The sequence below is a fragment of the Panthera pardus genome, unplaced genomic scaffold, assembly GCF_024362965.1.
Source record: "Panthera pardus isolate Hobbes unplaced genomic scaffold, ASM2436296v1 HiC_scaffold_22, whole genome shotgun sequence".
Classification (NCBI taxonomy): domain Eukaryota; kingdom Metazoa; phylum Chordata; class Mammalia; order Carnivora; family Felidae; genus Panthera; species Panthera pardus.
The window spans coordinates 29,353,825-29,374,186 of NW_026526788.1; the positions used below are offsets into that span (position 1 = coordinate 29,353,825).

Genomic DNA, 20,362 nt, shown 5'->3' on the forward strand with positions numbered 1-20,362 from the left:
AATATTACTGAGTACCACTTTGTGCTGTTATGGGTGTTGGAAAGTTAGCAGTGAAAGAGGAGAGAGAGCTCTGTGAGAGAATTCTATTTGGATATGGTTGTCAGAAAGCTATTTGTTGAGAATGGAGTATTTGAGTAAAGTCCTTAGGCCAATGAGAACCCTTAGTGTTTTTATTGGGAGAAATAGCATTCTACGCAGAGGAAATGGCAAACGTAAAGATCAGGGGACAAGAGGTTACCTTGAATACTTTATGCAAGCAAAGAGGCCAGTGTGGCTGAAGCAGAGCATGAAATGGGGAGAGGAGTAAGAAATAGATTGGAGAGGGAAGAGGGGTGTTGGAGCGTTTCATCTCGGGCTTTGTTGACTGCTGTAAAGATATCAGCATTTAGTGAGTGAAAGGAAGGCTACTGGAGATTTCAGAATAGAGAGGGGCTGGGGCACCTGGCTCGCTCATTTGGTGGAGCATTTTACTATTGATCTTGGGGTTGTAAGTTCAAGCCCACGTTGGGTGTGAGATTACTTAAAAGTAAAGTCTTAAAAAAAAACATAGAGATGGTGTATGATGTGACTCAAACTTAACATTCTGCTTACTGGGTTGAACTAGAAACCAGTAGACAGAACAGAAAAGTAGGGTAATGGTAAAGAGGCTACATCCTAACAGCTCAAGAAAAAGGTGATGGAGCTTGAACCAGACTGGCTAATGAGGACATGAGAGATGCCTGGTTCTGGATCTGTTTTCAAGGTAGAGTCAACAGGATTTCTGAAAAATCTGGATTGTGGACAAAAAAAAGTCTCACTGTTTATCCTGGTGTTATTGGTCTGGAGTGACTGGAAAGATGGGGAAATCACCAAGAATCATGAGAAATGGGAAAGAACAAATTTGGAAACATACAGAGGGAGATCAGAAGCTCACTTCTGGACCTGTCAAGTTTAAGACACCTGTCAGACAACCGTTAGGTAAACAGTTGAATAAGAGTGTAGTTCAAAGAAAAGATTTTGGCTGGAGGTATAACTTAGGAAGTCAGCTGCATAGAGATAGAATTTCAAAGCCTGAGAGTAAATGAAATCACAGAGAACTAAAGGAGGTAGAAGGAGAAGTCCTGGGAATTCCCAATTTGTACAGGCTTCAGAGATGAACACAGTCTTGGAAGGTCTGGTGAGGTATTAATGGAACTCTAAGAGTATATGCAGTGTTTCAAGGAGGGAGTGATCAACCATGTCAAGTGAGATGAAAACAAGTTTCACTCTGAGTTTTACAGGCGGTGGGAGGTCCTGCTTGAGCATTATTGAAGTAGATTGCTGGCAAAATGGGAGAGAAATGGAGAGATTCTTGTGCTTGGTTATAAAGGGAATCAGTTGAATGCAGTGAAGTTTTAAAGGTTGAGAGGTTTTTTTCTTAAATGGAAAAATGTTTTAAAGGTATAGAGTGAGTGAATTATTTAATGAATCTCACTTCCCTCAATAATAAATTGCAGAACTCACATCATATTATCTTATCAATTACTTCATCAGTATGTCATTAAACAATAAGTAATTTTTATAACCGCAATACCTAAAACAAACAAATCAAATATTGTTTTCATACCAATCAATGTTCAAATTGCTCCGTTTGGGGTGCCTTTGTGACTCGGTAGGAGAACCACCTGACTCTTGATCTCAGGGTCGTGAGTTCAAGCCCCACATAGGGAGGGCATGGTGCCTACTTCAAAACAAAACCAAAAAAATGCTCCATTTTTCTCCTAAATGATTTTTCTTTTGTTTTTCATTTTGTTTTGTTTAAAAAAATTTTTTTTAATGTTTTTATTTTTGAGACAGAGAGAGGCAGAGCATGAGCAGGGGAGGGGCAGAGAGAGAGGGAGACACAGAATCTGAAGCAGGCTCCAGGCTCTGAGCTGTCAGCACAGAGCCTGACACGGGGCTCGAACTCACGGGCTGTGAGATCATGACCTGAGCCCAAGCTGGATGCTTAACCGACTGAGCCACCCAGGCGCCCCACATTTTGTTTTGTTTAAATTATCCAAACAAGGTCACACGTTATAGTTATTTGATATGCCTCCTAAACCTTTCTTATTTAAGCTTGCTTTTCCAATTTTTCCTTTCTCTTTTTTTCATATAGCCAAAACCATTGTCCTGTGGAGACAAATTCAGCTTCCACTTTAAAAACACTATTTAAAGACCACTGTCCAATTTGAACACTCTCGTTTCTTCACATCAGGAAATATATAGTGTCCAGTGATATCTCTTTTTTATGATGTTAAGACTGATCCATGGTCCAGGTGTTGTCAATGGGAATCACTGATCATAACATTCCCTATGAACTTTTTACCCATTTTAGAAACACTTAATATCATATTCTATATATATATATTTATATATATATATATATATTTTTTTTTTTTTTTAGTATTTGTTTATTGTTGAGAGACAGAGAGAGACAGAGCACGAGCAGGAGAGGAGCAGAGAGAGAGGGGACACAGAATCCGAATCAGGCTCCAGGCTCTGAGCTGTCAGCACAGAGCCTGACGCAGGGTTCAAACCCATGAACCATGTGATCATGACCTGAACCGAAGTCGGGCGCTTAACCGACTGAGCCACCCAGGTGCCCTCATATTCTATATTCTTTATTACATGAGCAGCAACAAAGTCCACCATTCTTCCATTTGGTGGTTGATCTTCTTTTACAAAGAAATATTGCCCTTACCAATAACTTGTTAATGCTGAGATATGGTTCATGTAGGGAAATTAGAATAAATGCTTGGCTATTTGCCTTTATTCACCGGTTTTTAGAATACAAGTTAGTTCCTAAGCAATTTCCAGTGTGTTCAGTTTTTTTTAATTTAGTATCTTTTGGATCTCAAAATTTTTTAATTTTTGTTATTTTATTACTAGTATTTTTATTATTATTTATAGTTCATATTTCAGTGCATATTAAATAGGGTTTTTATTCCTAACTAAATATGAAAAATCTTCAATTCTTTAAAAATCTTCAAATTGAGGGGCGCCTGGGTGGCGCAGTCGGTTAAGCGTCCGACTTCAGCCAGGTCACGATCTCGCGGTCCGTGAGTTCGAGCCCCGCGTCAGGCTCTGGGCTGATGGCTCGGAGCCTGGAGCCTGTTTCCGATTCTGTGTCTCCCTCTCTCTCTGACCCTCCCCCGTTCATGCTCTGTCTCTCTCTGTCCCAAAAATAAATAAAAAACGTTGAAAAAAAAAAATTTAAAAAATAAAAATCTTCAAATTGAAACCAAAAAATCCTCAAATTGTTCCATCTTTGATCAGTAGAAACCCATCATGCTGGCTTCTGAATTTTTTTGTCATGACCTCGATTGCCTTTGATAGTTTCCTTAGCTTCCAACACGATGTTCCAGGCTTGTTTTATATAACACTGCCCCATATATAAATTCAGCCATCTCTCCAAGGAGCCCGAGGGAACAAAATACACCATGAATTTGTATTCAACTTTACTCAACTATAGAATTACGGGGTATTCCTTAACTTGTTTGATTTTTTTTTTCCATATTTACAACAAGAGTTTGCTTATTTATTTTTTGTAAGATGAGAGAAATGACAGAGCAGGCATTTATACAAGGCTAAGAAAAATTTAATAGGGAGATAATGAAGAGGCAAGATGGGGAGAATTAGAATAAGTTTTTTTGAATATAGCTCCATTTTACAGACACTTATTTTGGATTTATTTTAAGAGTCACATACCTGATTCCATACTGCCTGTAAACAGCATTTCTACCAACTTTATCTTCGTGTCATTCCCCAGTAGCATCTTTACATGCTATGTTTTTTTTTTTAATTTTTTTTTTAACGTTTATTTATTTTTGAGACAGAGAGAGACAGAGCATGAACGGGGGAGGGGCAGAGAGAGGGAGACACAGAATCTGAAACAGGCTCCAGGCTCTGACCGTCAGCACAGAGCCCAACGCGGGGCTCGAACTCATGGACTGCGAGATCATGACCTGAGCCGAAGTCGGCCGCTTAACCAACCGAGCCACCCAGACGCCCCTACTGCTATGTTTTTAATACTATATACCTTGATGGGGCGCCTGGGTGGCTCAGTTGGTAAAGTGGCCAATTCTTGATTTCAGCTTAGGTCATGATCTTGTGCACACATGCACTCTCTCTTTCTGTCTCCTTCTCAAAATAAATAAACTTAAAAATAATAATAATAATAATACATACCCTGTGGGTAGCGCTCTGCACAATATTAGGCTTATAACCCCGTGTCTTTTTGTAATCTTAACCCATAAGCACTATTCTTTTAGTGTATTATTTATTTATTTTGAGAGAGAATGGCATCACGAACAGAGTGGGAGAGAGAGGGAGAGGGAGATAGTGAATCCCAAACAGGCTCATGCTGTTGTCACAGAAAGCAACAGGGGGCTTGAACTCACAAATTGTGAGATGGTACCTGAGCCAAAAGCAAGAGTTACACACTGAACTGACTGAGCCACCTAGGTGCCTCTTCAACTAAAACTTCTTCTGTGACTTCCTTTGCCTAGTAATTAACTTTGCCAGTTATGATGTTATCATGACCCAGAAATATTTATAAACTATTACTTATTTTTACTTTTTTGAAAATGAGATCATGCAATAATCTCTTTGGGTAGAAATATTGCTCTGAATCGTCATGTTATTACCTGTGTTGTATTCCAATGTATGATTTCAATATTTACCTTATAGCCAATTAGGTTGTTTCTAATTTCTTAGTATTTTAATCACTGGGCATCCTTCTGGCTAAATGTGTGCCTAGGGAAGCATTCTTTAAGGAAATTTGTTGGTTGGAAAAGCATACCAAACTACATGCGATTTTTAAAGCATGCTCGTATGTTTGTCTTAAAGTAAATAGAACAAAACTGACCAACACTGCCATCATCAATGTTTTGTCATGTATTTCTCTTTAAAATACTCCTTAAAGACAACTACCTAAAGTAGTTTGTACTTATCTTCGCATTTGGTGTCCTTTTCTCTGTTTAGGGAATAAAACCGAAGCCTTGCACCTTGAAATAAAAAATGAAACTGAACCCCATTTTATCTTCAAAGGTTCGGACAACACTAAAACCTACTCATTGACCCCATCCATTCCTCACACATGGAAAGAGGCTAACATACCTCCAAGTCTCTCCTGGTCCCCTAAGACTGTGTCGGCCACAACAGCTCCTTTTAAGAACGATGTGTCGTCAGTTTCGTACGGGTTTTCAGAAAGAAGTAGCAATCCTCACTGCACAATGCCTTCTGCGAGACACGGTGGTGCTAATGCAGCTGCGGGGGAAGGCGCTGGAATTGCACAGCCTGGTGAAGTGGTTCCTCTTCCCACCTTGTCTACTCCCATGCCAGATTCCTTGGTTTATTCTGAGCCTCCCACTGGCCCATCTGAACAGCTATCTTCTAATCATCCAAACCAGCAACCCCCATTCACCGCCTCTCCTCATGACCTTGCGTCCTCTCTGGTGGAAGAAGATGAGCCACACTCTGAAGCAGATGAGCCTCTCTCAGATGATCCCCTCTCAGATGACCCCCTGTCACCTGCTGAGGAGAAATTGCCCCACATTGATGAGTACTGGTCAGACAGTGAGCACATCTTCTTGGATGCCAACATTGGTGGGGTGGCTATCGCGCCTGCTCATGGCTCCGTTTTGATCGAGTGTGCCCGGCGAGAGCTTCACGCAACGACTCCTGTCGAACACCCAAACCGGAATCATCCCACACGCCTCTCCCTTGTCTTCTACCAGCACAAAAACCTGAATAAGCCCCAACATGGTTTTGAACTAAACAAAATGAAGTTTGAGGCTAAAGAAGCTAAGAATAAGAAAACTAAGGCCTCAGAGCAGAAAGACCAGGCAGCTAATGAGGGTCCTGAACTGTCCCCTGAAGTTAATGAATTGAACCAAATTCCTTCTCATAAAGCATTAACATTAACCCATGACAATATTGTCACAGTGTCCCCCTATGCTCTCACACATGTTGCGGGGCCCTATAACCATTGGGTCTGAAAGCTTTTCTCCCCTTCTTAATGCCTTTGCTAGTTTTGTGTATTTTTTCAAGGTGCTGTTAAAAGAAAGTCATGTTGTCGTTTACTTATATCTTCATCTCACCCATTTGAAGGCTGAGGTAAAAAAAACAAAAAAAAAACAAAAATGGGGTGGGTATTTCTTAACTGTGACTATATTTTGACAATTGGTAGAAGGTGCACATTTTAAGCAAAAATAAAAGTTTTATAGTTTTCAATACATAAAGAAATGTTTTGGTTAGGTGTTAACCTTGATAGAATCACTCAGTTTGGTGCTTTAAATTAAGTCTGTTTACTATGAAACAAGAGTCATTTTTAGAGGATTTTAACAGGTTCAATGTGCTATGATGTAAAATCAAGACACAGTGTTAACTCTACACAGCTCCTGGTGCTTACCCACATCAACAGTTAAAAATAAGCTGCATTATTTTTTCATGGTGCCATTGTTCCAACATCTTCCAATCATTGCTAGAAAATCGGCATATTCCTTTGAAATAAACCAATGAAATGTTTTCTCTCAAAATATCTCTCCTGTATAAAATAATTCATTATTGTTAATAATGGTTGGAGGCTGTTCATAAATTGTAAATATATATTTTAAAAGCACTTTCTATTTTTAAAAGTAACTTGAAATAGTATAGTATAAGAATCCTATTGTCTATTGTTTATGCATATTTGCATACAAGAGAAATCATTTATTGCTGTGTAGAGTTCCATCTTGTTAACTGCAATATGTATTCTAATCATGTATATGGTTTGTTGTGTTCTTTTTTTTTTTAATGTGTCCTCATGCAAATATTAGCTACTTATAAAATAGTTAGAACATGCAAAAATTGTTCATTTTCTCTAAAATCGGAATTAGGAAGCGTATCACCGATATCGATTAACACTTTATTTGGAGCTGAGTAAGAGTGCTCTCTTCTGATTTATCAAGCAACAGTGGCCCCAATTTACTTTTCCCTCCAGCTTTCTCAGTATAATCATGAAAGGTTTTTCCAAAAGGAGATGAAACATAGTAGGAATCAGTAGAGTCAAATGCTTCTAAAGTTTCAAGGTGTTCAAATATAAAAATAAAGTAGCAAAAACCCTACCCATCCCAACTGCCTTATTTGTTCTTAAAATCATTCTGGTACAGAATAAGAATAAAATTCCCGTAGGAATCTTTTAAAAATAAATTCCCTATCATCATCATATATCCACACATCCGAAACAGTAGGAATGGTATTGCCCATTAATACTAATCCAAAGTAGTTGATTTAAGCACATTCGTTCTCGGAAAATGAAAACTCATCTTCTCTGATAATTGCCTATGTTCTAGGTAACAGGAAAATAGGCATTCCATTTATGTTAGCCCTCCCATGATATATTCCCATTATTTTATTGGCTCATTTTATAACAAAACAAAAAGGATTGCCCGAGCAAAATGTTTAGAACAAGAAATTTCAATGAAATACTTGATTCTGTTAAAATGCAGAGGTGCTATAACATTCAAAGTGTCAGATTCCTTGGGAGTGTGGAAAACCTAATTAATGGTGCTTCTCCCTTGGAAATGCCATAGGAAGCCCACAACTGCTAACACTCAACAATTTTGGTGCAAAAGCAAACAGTTCCAGCAAGCTCTCTAAAGAAAAACTCATTGTAACTTATATTAAAATAATATATGGTGCAAAGTATCAGTTTCAAGCTTTTGACTAATACAAGTAAAGGAATATGAAGGGATTGTATATAACAAATATCCATTGGTAGACCATCATCTTGTACAAGTAGATTTCTGCTTCTTGAATATGTAAAATAGGGTGATTCATTGACTTGTTTTAGTATTTTGTGTGCCTTAGATTTCCGTTTTAAAACATGTATATTTTTGTGAGCCTAAGGTTTCTTATACATATAAGTATATAAATAAGTGATTGTTTATTGTTTCTGCTGCTTCAATAAGATATTTACTAGTATTAGACTATCAGGAATACGCCCTTGTGATATTTCATTTTAGATATTAGGCCTTAGCTCCCACTAGAAATTATTTCATCACCAGATTTAATGGATCAAGTTTTAACACCCTTTATCCATCCATCCATCTTCTTACCATTCAACACTTATTAAATGTCTGCAGAATTTAAATGTTAGCTTTTGATTTTCTTTGAATCGCCTCCCATGACAAAGTAAACTTGAAGAATTTAAATCCTAAAAGATGTTTTTATCCATGGTTTTCAAAGAAACAGCAAGTTTCCTTCAAAAGAATCCATTATAATATATCTGCAGAAATTCCCATCAGGGTCACTAACTGAATAAGTTTCTTAACAACTGAACTTGAAGCTCCAGTGTTGACTTAGGGGAATATTGAAAATTGTGAAGTTGGCTGCAGTTGCCCCAAAAACATATATGAAAATATCCCTTCTCAACTAAAATGTTTTCCATTCCTTATTATAATTCACACCATCAATAGCCTGCCTCAACCGATAACCCCATGGTGCGAACCACACGTGATCCCTACTTTGTTGGACGTTACTTCATAAGTTTAAATTAGCAGTTTACCATCCCTTTGTCTGCCCTGTGATTTTTTTTTTTTAACTCCTGCTTATTCAATGTTCTACAGCATTGTGATTGTATGCTAGCAACACTGCTTTTAGACTGCTTTTATGAAGCAAGGAAATAAATTTGTTTGAAATGACATTTTCACTCAGAAAACTGGTCATCTAACATTATTTCTACACCTCTTATGTTTTACTGTCACGATCACCTTTTGCTTCCCCTCTCTTACAGCACTCAAATTGAGTTTTTGAATCTTCTGCCTTTGTTCATGGTATGATAATTGAATTCATTGATACATGATCCCGGCGTTAACCCAACCTGTCCATAATATGTTACAAACTTACTAACTGCAATGAACTGCCTATTTTAGAATCCTACAATATATCACTCTGCCCTTCAGACTCCCATTTCTAATGGCTCTCAGGCCATGGTTGGAAAAAAATGTTTTCTTCTGCTTATCAGCCTCACCTGTATCTTCCAATCCATCTACAAAGTACCAAGTACATCATGTCATAGACCTAATTGAAACATATTATTGGAAAGTGAGGCTAGCTGAAAATGTATAGCTGTAGGTAAATTTTTGCAATATGTTAGCAAAATGTTTGCAGCTTACCCTTCTAACATCTTTGTTATGCAATCTGCATGTGAAATAATTTAATTTGTTAAATATAGAATTTCAACTAGATGAAATCCGTAAGCAATTTGCTTAAGACATAACCCCAGTACATACTTAATTGAATGCATACCCTTGTGTAAATGAGATAACAATTCATACGAAGTAACCTACTTTCTAATGTTATTGCTTCAGTGGATTTGAATGGACCATCATTTATTCCACAATAGCATGTATGAAAATAACCCCAAACTACTTAAGTTTATTCTTTAAGACAAATTCTATTCAGATTTTTTTATCTGGGACAAAGTTTTGACATTGCATGACAACTTCCACCTATAGCGAGCACAGGACTTCCTTTGAATGTGCTGAGTAAATCAGTAGCTGTATGTGACTTTTAATAATATATAGCTACCTTCTATTTCACAACTTCTTGCTGCATGGAAATTTCTTTTTAGTCTAGATTTAGTACAACTGTGAGTTTTGATCTTCTGTACAATTTTATGACAAGAATTGTGAAGTAATATGGTAGTGGCCTCTCATAGCCCTGGAAGACACCTTAGAAGTCCTATAGTTAAATCACTGGGGCCTAAAGAGCAGATGTTAATGTCAGTGTATAACTTATGTTTATAAATAGAATTTAAACCATCAAATGAAGGCCACTTTGTTGTGCGTAGGAGGATTTTAGGAAACAAACTTGATTTCCTCACCCAGGGAGTATTGTATCACTGGGAAATAACCTTATTGCAGTACATGTGAAAGATAAAAATGGCCTTTTATTTTTTCTATTGCTTTTTTTGTTTTGTTTGTTTTTTTTATTTATTTATTTTTTTGTTTGTTTTCCTGAGGGCTTCAGGAAAATAAGTCAAGTGAAATTGGATCAAGATTCCCCTGTGTGGGAAATCTAGCTGACTTTTACCTATGAAGTTGTCCTGTTAACTAATCCAACAAAATGTGGCAATAGTCTTATTTGCTATTTCAATAAAAAATATATATATATCAAGTACTTACACGGTACAGGCTTTTATTTCCCCTGGAACAATTATTAGGCATATATAAGGAGTTATGAAAAATTGAATGACGAAAAGAATTGGAGAAAGTATATCCAGTGTATATATATATACTACCTAGCCATGGTTGTACAGTCTAGTCACACCTCCTGCCAAGTTGGCCTCACAAGTAAATCCTAGCATAGTTAATTTTGAAGTGATTGTCTACCTGTATTAGAATACTGTTTTATTGTGCACAGTTCCTAAACTTGCCCATAAGTGTATTGAACTTGTAACTTCAATGTCAACCGTAAGGTACACTCAACCAAGTGATGATAATGAGTGCCCTGATTCCTGAAGAGTCTGGACTTATCTAAATCAAAATTGTGCTCCATTTTGAGCTTTCTTCTAACAGGTTGAGAAAATGATGCCACTTATGGCTCTGGAATGCAATTCAGAAAGAATCAGCATGTCTATCAGAAGCTGGATTCATGTATTTTCTTAGAATGTATTAAGATTTATTGGCGGGTTTGTGTTGTTGTTTCTTTGTTTTCTTTTCTCACGTATAAAAGAGTGTCTAAGTTCTTTTAATTTTGGAAATGATAAAACTGGCTTTTATGCAAGACATCACTCTTTTTGTCTTGAACTCTACAAACTTCAATTCTCTTTATTCCAGTACATCTAGGTGACTTTGTTTCAATCCCCTTGTCTTCTGGGCACCTGATCAAATACCACTGTTTACTTCGAAAGGCATGTATTTTATTCCTTCAAGTAATCCAAAGGTATTCCTCATTTTGCCACTCCTAATTTTCACTTCTCCTTTAAGGGCCCCACAATGTGTTTCTCTTTTGATAGTATGCAATATTTAATATTTCTAGCTTTAGAAGTCAAACACTTGTCTCAGCTTTGTTGGCCATACTTTTCCCATTCCTACTGTGATACCATGATCCCGCCGGGATCACAAGTTTTTCTTGTTTGTTCAGCCATACATGTCCCCTATAACTGAAGCAAAACTTAGTCTAAGGTAGGAATGTTATTATCAGATTTTAAACACATTACATCTGATTTAACCGATTTATGTTTGTGCGCAACTTGCGAAACTCCTGTTGAATAGTTTAACCTAGTTTTCCTAAAATAGAAATTTTGTCCCCAGCAGCTGTTATGAAAGGCATTCTCTCTTGTCTTGTTCATCAGAAAAAAATCTTGCAGCTGTCAGAAACATGTTCACTTTTGGAGAGACAGTATTAAGAAGTAGTTTCCTTCTTCATTTGGCTAGGTATAGACTTGCCATCTTTGACCAGAAACTGTGCTTGTTATTTTTCTTTTTTCATTTCACTGACGCTATGATGTTACTAGTGTACTTTCATTCTTTTTACAGTTTTTATCCTTTCCTCTGATTTTCTTTAAATTAAAATTCTCTTGCTTCCTCTCCCTGTTCTGCCTCCATTCCCCATGCTCCCTACACATATACACATGGTTCATTTCAAGAATAGCAGTGATCTTGGTCAAGGCGTCTTTTCCTGTCTTCTAAAATCATGTTTCACAAATCTTTTGTGGAATAATACCAAAAAGAATCAAAATATTTTATTTAGCCATTTTTGGGTAGAGGCAAATTCAGTTTTTAGGATTAGATAGTGGTCATGCGCCCATTGTTCTCTTTAACAATCCCAACAATGTTTGTCTCTTAACTTGTTTATTAGTGCTTGAGTGTTTTGCAAAAAAAATTGTATAAGAAGTTAAATATTCTAGCACTATTTCTGCATAGCTTTGCTATTTCTGTACAATACATTATACTAATTATAAGTTGTCTGACCAGTGACTTTGAATTAATAACAGGTCTGATTTATAGAGTAGATACATATTTTTTTTGCACGTTTTATCTCCTGGCCCAGTTTTGTGGATGATATCTACTTTCTAATGTAAATTTACCCCTTTGGAAATTGGGTTTTGACAATAATAGGAAATATTCTAAAATCTGGGTGAGAAAGGTTAAAAATGAACTGAAAGTAACTTGAGGAATTCTTAAAGATGGGATAAATCAGTTATCAGGAGTTCTGAGTATAATAGGGGGGATTTAAGGGGCAGAGAGGAGGGAGATTTGTGCCCCTATTCACAATCTGCTGGTTCACTCGACCAGCCCAGCCAAAAATTCATTAATAGCTCTCCTCCCCACCGTATAAGTTTTATGTGAAAAATAGCTCAAAATGAGGAACCATTTTGAATGCAAATATGGTAGTAAGAAAATTATAATCCCTGTATTTTATAATGTTTTAGGTTATCAAACTGCTTTACAATGTGCTCATTTTTTCTCCCCAACACTGAGGGTTGGACAGATGTCCAAATGTTCCCGTCTTACTGGTGGTGAACCTGCTGATTGGCAAGAGTGGCAAATGGCTTGCTCCAAGTCATACACCAAGTCAATCCATCTGAGACTAAACCATTTCATATCTGCAGACTGCTAAGTGCATTTCTGCATCAGGGCGTCTGGGTGCCTCAGTCAGTTAAGTGTCTGACTTTGGCTTAGGGCGTGATCTCACAGTTCACGAGTTCCAGCCCCACATCGGGGTCCAGGCTGGTGGTGTGGAGCCTGCTTGGGATTCTCTCTGCCCCTTCCCTGTGTGCCCACTCTCCCTCTCAAAAATACATAAATGCATTTCGGCATCATAAACAATGACTTAGTATTAGTGGGTAGAAATTTTGTCAGACCAGATCTAAGAATAATGTAAACCCTATTTAACATATGCAAAACATGTTTCTGACGTATTTTGTTTCCACTATTTATTTAGACAGTGATTTTTTAATGCATACTTTGGAAGGTCTCCCTAAATTCCCAGAACTTTTGCATTAGGGCTTAGATTAATGAAGTTTCAGTTTTTCCCCTGTAAATAAACCTTTTAATAAGGAATGTCCCTGTGCTACGAAAACAAAGGGAAACCTCAATAATAATTGTTTAAAAAATACTACTTTTAAAAAGACTAAGATCAGCAGTTCATAATCAAAGTTTAATGTATTTGTTATATTGAAGTGCAGGTTTCTAGAAGGGAATGTGCTCAGTAAACTGACTATTTTAGTTTTCAGGTACTCATAGTAAAAATGTAAAGTTGTTGACATCTCTAAGAGATCGTACTGTCTCCCACTTATTTAAATTTGTTTCATTTTGTTTTTCCTTCCTCTTTGTTTCCAGCCATGTAAAGTCTCTAGTCAAAGTTTAAACATACCTTTGCCCAGAGAGTTAAGAAAAATAACGAGATGTATTTGTAAAGTTTTTAGTAAGTTCTTTATAAAAATAAAGAGGTAGGATATTTTGCCTATTCCATCAGTACATTATGGGTTGCTAATGAAAAACCCAAACTTCCCTAAATAGTCAAAATAAATTCCACTTTTGGTGATTTGATTCAGTAACTGCCTATCCTCACTAATTAATGCCTGTTTGTGATATTCTAAAATGGCTGACAACATAGGACCTTACAAAAACAGCTCTTAAAAAAAAGCAAAACAAAGATTAAATATTTTTTATTACTATGTATGGTCATTTTTTTTAAACTTCTATAACAGATAACATTGTGATAGGTGCTTTAAGAGAAATATTTTTCCAGAAACGGTTTTATAGTAATGGGGGGGGGGGGGAGGGCAGCTTTTGCATTGTTACCTATGGGTGGATGGTCATCTTTGAGTTACTAAGAAATCATGAAGTGTTCCCTGAAGAGAAATTTGTAAAGCTACTTGGCAGAAGGAAAAGCATTACTTTCTAGTTTCTTCATTTTCTCTTGTGTTATATGATGACCTACCAAGTAGATTCACGTGCATATCAATACTTTGGTTCAAAGGAGAAGAATGAGTGCTTCTTAATAGTGGGAGCGAAATATTCACAGATACTTCATCATGGGGAAATAGAGTAGTACTGACCTTTCAATAACGAAGTATCAATTTCACAAGTTAATATTCCTGTCTCTAGGTGACTTTTCCTCCTCTGAGGGTATATTTACTATTTATTTTGTACCTTTGATTTTTTGCTTAGGGGGATTTATTTTTACCTATTGCAGTCCTACTGTATTAAATATCCCATACAATGAAATAAGTTAATAAGAAAAAGATTTTAAAATTCTACAAAATCTGGTTTTGGTTCTTAACATATGGGAGAAACCGTTTAAAGAAAAAGCACTTCACCATGCAGAAGGGAAAGAAATAATCTTAATTGTGATGATTACAGTTCAACATGTAGTGCTCTGCATACAAGGGAACACTTATTAGCAGTACTTGAAGACTTGTGAGTTGGAATTGCATGTTACTTGAAAGAACCTAATTAAGCTAAATTTTGGTGCACAGCAGTTGTACATGATTTCATGTTTATGTAGCAAAATGCATTGAAATGTACTAGTATGGAAACATACATGTAAAGATAGTTGTGGAAATTGTCTATTATATTTTCCTTGTGTGTCTCATTTATTTAGAACATAAAGTTTCTTTTTTATTAAGTGTTCTAACTGAATAAGGCTAAATGAATACTGTAATTGAAATTATATTTTAAATCTTTGTCATGAGTTTTTAAAAAAACTATTGCAAATTGTATCATTCCTGATTACACGGAACTTTGTGGGTGGTTTTAAATAAATTTTATACTTCTATTTTGCACCTGGTAGTCTAATTTTTCTTTCCTCTTCAAAATAATATTTTAAAATTTTAATATCAAATAAAAACCACACATTTTTAACTATATAAGGCTATAAGATTTAATATTTAGAGATGTTCAAATGATGAATTTTGCTCAACCTAAATCAAGATGGCTACACATATGGAATAATTATATGCCCAAAACTTTGCATTTTATATAAATCCTTTAACTCCCACAGTGATGCTATTAAGGACTCTTATTAACCCCATTTTACAGATCAATTCTGAAGCTTTAAGTGGCTAAGATCATACCCCTGGTGGGGCGCCTGGGTGGCTCAGTTGGTTAAGTGTCCGACCTCAGCTCGGGTCATAATTTCACACTCCATGAATTCGAGCCCTGCGCACAGGCCCTGTGCTGACAGCTCAGAGCCTGGAGCCTGCTTTGGATTCTGTGTCTCTGTCTCCCTCTACCCCTCTCCTGCTCGCTCTCTCTCTCTCTCTCTCAAAAATAAACATTAAAAATTTATTTTATTTTATTTTTTAAAATTTACATCCAAGTTAGTCAGCATATAGTGCAACAATGATTTTGGGGGTAAATTCCTTAATGCCCCTTACTCATTTAGCCCCCCCCCCCCACAATCCCTCCAGTAGGGATTGTTCTCCATATTTAAGAATCTCTTACGTTTCATCCCACTCCCTGTTTTTATATTATTTTTGCTTCCCTTCCCTTGTGTTCATCTATTCTGTGTCTTAAAATCCTCATATGAGTGAAGCCGAGTAACACTCCATTGTATATACATACCAAATCTTCTTTATCCATTCATCCATTGATGGACATTTGGGCTCTTTCCATACTTTGGCTATTGTTGATAGTGCTGCTATAAACATTGGGGTGCATGTGTCCCTTCAAAACAGCATATCCCTTGAATAAATACCCGATAGTGCAATTGCTGGGTTGTAGGGTAGTTCTATTTTTTATCCAATTTTTCATAGTGATAAACATTAAAACTCTGTATTAAAGGGAATGCACTTAATTAAAGACATTTTTGGGGTGCATGGCTGGCTCAGTCAGAAGAGCATGTAACTCTTGATCTCAGGATCATGAGTTCCAGCCCCATACTGGGTGTAGAGATTACTTAAATTAAAAAACAAACAAAAAACAAAAAACAAAAAAAAAACTTAAAAGAAAGACTTTTTTTCATAGTTAAGACATTCCATTGGTACAAAATTCAAGAAGTACAAAAGATATTAAAGGAGGAAAAAAGTAATGAACTTTCCACTGATGTGAAATGTTGAGGTCCAGGGGCAAACAGTCAAGAAAGAGTTCTTGAGACATCTCCGGTGCAAAAAGCGTGGTTTTATTAAAGCACAGGGACAGGATCCGTGGGTAGAAAGAACTGCACTGAGGTTGTGAGGAGTGGCTGATTATATTCCTTCAAGTTGGGAGGGGGTTCGGGATAGCTTAAGACTCTAAGGAATTGGGAATCAAGGTTTTCAGGTCACTGAGTGGTTCACTATTAGGAAAAGGTCATTTACTACTGTCTAGTAAAACATTAGTCATGAGACCCTTCAGGTGTATATCAGTGGGCCATATGCTTGGAGGATGCTTGCTAACCTGTATCTTGGAGGGTAGAAATAAAGGAAGTTTCCAAAGGGGTTTTTATATGTTACAGACTTACAGGGGTGCCTGGGTGGCTCCATTGGTTGGACCCATGATTTCGGCTCAGGTCATGGTCTCGCAGTTCTTGTGACTGAGCCCCCAGTTGGGCTCTGTGCTGACAGCGTGGAGCCTGCTTGGGATTCTCTCTCTCCCTCTCTTTCTGCCTTTCTCCCACTCACACACATGTGCAGGAGCTCTCTCTCTCTCTCTAAATACATGAGCATTAAAAGAAAAAAAAAAAAAGACAAGATCCTGGAGGTTGGGCTAATGTCAAGCTAAGTTCCCTTTTGCCTTTAGCAAAGTATTAACATCAGGGGAGTTGAGTTTCTTGAGGAAGGTCACTCTGCCTGTCTCAAGAACCTGTCAATGGGCTGTGAATGTAAGGAAGTTTAATTATTTTTCTTTTGCCTTTGTTCTCTAATCACTACCTCTGTTGTCCAATGTTTGTACTAAAGATGCTCCTGGCTACCACTAACAGTGGCTTAAACAATAAACAGTGCATTTTCTGACTTAACAAGAGATCCAGAGATAAATGATTCCGGGCTAATAAACTCAGCAATTCAATGATACCAGAGTTCCTGATCTGCAATTCTCTTAGGTTTCCTTCATGGTCTCAAGATTGCTGCGACAACTCAAAGAGTCAGGACATTTCCCAACTTTACCTAAAAATCTTACTAAAGAGGAGTTTACCCTCTAGTCTCTTCCTAATCAGTAACAAAACTCAGAAGCCCCTAATAGACTACTTTTGTTTCATTGGCCAATATTTTGTCACATAGACATGCCTAAAACAATCACTAGCAGGGAGAATAAGTACCATAATTGGCTTATGCCAATCAATATTTACCTCTTGGGGCTGAAGAAATCCTTTTCTCCTGAAGTCACATCTGAGCAAAATGTGGGCTCTGTCAGCAAAGGAAGAAATAGGGGAGAATGGCTTTTCGGTAAGCATCCAATCAGTCTGCCAAGCATAGCCTCACATTTCGTCTTCCCAAAAGGCCACCATACTTAGCTGTTTCTTGTGTCTACCCAGAGGCTGTGCACATATGCAAACGAAATAAACATCTGCTTCTCTTTTTTAAATCTAACAGCCCAGATAAATGTATATAGGACTGCTTATTTTTTTATTTTTTCATTATTAAAAAAATTTTTTTTAATGTTTATTATTTTTGAGAGGAGAGAGAGAGAGAGAGAGCAAGCAAGGGAGGGGCAGAGAGAGAGGGAGACACAGAATCGGAAGCAGGTTCCAGGCTCTGAGCTGTCAGCACAGAGCCCCACGTGGGGCTCGAACTCACAGACCACGAAACCACAAGAGCTGAAGTCGGCCACCTAGGCGCCCCTATGTTTTAATAATTTTTTTAAGTGTTTATTTATTTTTGAGAGAGAGAGTGTGTGCGTGCATGTGTGAATGAGAGAGGGGCAGAGCGAGAAGCTGACAGAGGATCCAAAGCAGGCTTTGGGGCTGAGAGTTGAGAGCCCAATGCAAGGCTCCAGCTCACAAAATGTGTGATCATGATCTGAGCCAAAGTCAGACACTCAGCCCTCTGAGCCACCCAGGTGGCCCTTCTTTTTTTATTTTGTAATACCTGTATGGTATATTTCTTTGTATGGACAAATCATGTCTTATTTAACTAGTTCTTATTGATAGACATATAAGTTTTCCCAGTCTTTTGAATGTATATTTTAAATTAAATTAAATTAAATTTTATTATTATTGTTTAAGTAAGCCTCGTGAACAGCTTGGAGCCTAATGTGGGGCTTGAACTCACAACCCTGAGATCAAGACCTGAGCTGAGATCAAGAATTGGAAGGGGGCGCCTGGGTGGCTCAGTGGGTTAAGTGTATGACTTGGTTTTTGGATCAGGTCATGATCTCACAGGTTTGTGTGTTTCAGCTGAGATGACAGGCTCAGCGCAGAGCCTGCTTGGGATTCTGTACCTCTGTCTGCTCCTCCCTTGCTCCCTCTCTCTCTCTCTTCTCTCTCAAAAATAAATAAATAAACTTAAAAAAAAAAGGGCCGGGTGCTTGTGGCACCTGGCTGGCTCAATCAGTTAAGCATCTAACTCTTGGTTTTGGCTCAGATCATGTCATGGTCTCATGTTTGTGGGATTGAGCCCCGAGTCTGGCTCTGGACTAATGGTGCAGAGCCTACTTGTGATTCTCCCCTCCCACCCACCCCCCCCCCCGCCTCTGCCCCTCCTCCATTCACCCCCCCATCTCAAAATAAATACATAAACATTTTTTTTAACGTTTATTTATTTTTGAGACAGAGAGAGACAGAGCATGAACGGGGGAGGGTCAGAGAGAGGGAGACACAGAATCTGAAACAGGCTCTGAGCTGTCAGCATAGAGCCCGACTTGGGGCTCGAATTCACAGACCGCGAGATCATGACCTGAGCCGAAGTCGGCCGCTTAAACGACTGAACAACCCAGGCACCCCCATAAACATTTAAAAACAAACAAAAAAAGAGTTGGATGCTTACCTGACTGAGCCACCTATGTACCCTGGAATGTATATTTTTATTTAAAAAAATTTTTTTAATGTTTTATTTATTTTTGAGAAAGAGAGAGAGACAGAGTATGAGCTGGGCAGGGTCAGAGAGAGAGGGAGACAGAATCCACAAAACAGACTCCAGGCTCTGAGCTGTCAACACAGAGACTGACGCGGGGCTCGAACCCGTGAACCACGAGATCATGACCTGAGCCTAAGTTGAACGCCCAACCGACTGAGCCACCCAGGCGCCCCGAATGTATATTTTTAAATATTTATGATAGATATTCCCCAATCGTCTTCTGGAAGTACAGCACCTTTTTGCTAGCCCATCGTCAGTGGAACGATACATTTTTTTTGTTGTTGTTAATTATGGTAAGTGAGGGGCACCTGGCTGGCTCAGTTGGAGAAGCATGTGACTCTTGATCTTGGGGTCATTAGTTCAAACCCCATATTGGGTGTAGCAATTACTTAAATTAAAAAAAAAATACTTTAAAAAATGTCAAAGTAAATAAGTAGATGATAGTAGATAGGGGGAGAGAGAGAGAGAGAGAGAGAGATGATAGATAAGAATATGGTAAAAGGTACATAACACCATGAACACATAAACCATATGTACATTTTCCTTGAGATACCCCAGCCAATGCCAGAAAAAGCAAGACTGGCTATATTCCACAGCTACTCTCCCTGCAGCTACCCACACCAGCTAACCACAGGAAACCAGAGACCCCATCTCCACCTACTGGTCTTCACTTCCAACCATAGTTTAATCTGTACTGCCAGATGGCCGACTCTCTTAGAAGTGCCTCTCAGAACTAAATGCCACATGCATCACATTCTGCTTTGTTTTGGCCATCACTCAAAGTGTAAGCTCTGCTGGTCAGCTATCACCTAACAAGTGGTCGTCCACACACTGCTCTGTAACTCTGTAATACATCTTCTAATCTAACCATGGAGTCCCCCACCTTCCTTTCCATCCCTCCAAGGAGTCCTCTGGAATTCGCCCTCTGTGATTAGCAATTTTTCCTGTGACTTTGCCTCAACTTCTTTTTATTCATTTTTTTTTTTAATTTTTTTTTCAACGTTTTTAATTTATTTTTGGGACAGAGAGAGACAGAGCATGAATGGGGGAGGGGCAGAGAGAGAGGGAGACACAGAATCGGAAACAGGCTCCAGGCTCCGAGCCATCAGCCCAGAGCCTGACGCGGGGCTCGAACTCACGGACCGCGAGATCGTGACCTGGCTGAAGTCGGACGCTTAACCGACTGCGCCACCCAGGCGCCCCTATTCATTTTTTTAAGTAAATTCTACACCCAATGTGGGGCTCAAACTTAGGACCCCAAGACCAAGAGTTGCATGCTGTAGCAACTGAGCCAGCCAGGCACCCCTAGTCATCTTTTTATAAGGCATGCTCTATTCTTGAGGTGTCTGGCTGGCTCAGTAGACGCAGTGTGCA

At 38.2% G+C, this 20,362-nt stretch overlaps 1 protein-coding gene and 1 long non-coding RNA gene across 9 annotated transcripts in view; one reads left to right on the top strand and one right to left on the bottom strand.

The window, feature by feature from the left end:
• TET1 (tet methylcytosine dioxygenase 1) overlaps positions 1–14,779 on the top strand; it is a 133,033-nt gene extending 118,254 nt beyond the window's left edge. For 7 of the 8 annotated variants that reach the window (XM_019444354.2, XM_019444358.2, XM_019444355.2 and 4 more), the window contains one exon: positions 4,984–14,779. In XM_019444354.2, coding sequence (XP_019299899.2) covers positions 4,984–5,999 — 1,016 coding nt within the window. In that variant the 3' untranslated portion in view covers positions 6,000–14,779. The remainder of the gene's footprint in view (positions 1–4,983) is intronic. The other variant, XM_019444357.2, reaches the window with a different exon arrangement.
• LOC128772525 (uncharacterized) overlaps positions 1–20,362 on the bottom strand; it is a 35,155-nt gene that overhangs the window by 6,949 nt on the left and 7,844 nt on the right. Inside the window, exon 2 of the long non-coding RNA XR_008416714.1 lies at positions 17,263–17,320. This is a non-coding gene — a long non-coding RNA (uncharacterized LOC128772525). The remainder of the gene's footprint in view (positions 1–17,262; positions 17,321–20,362) is intronic.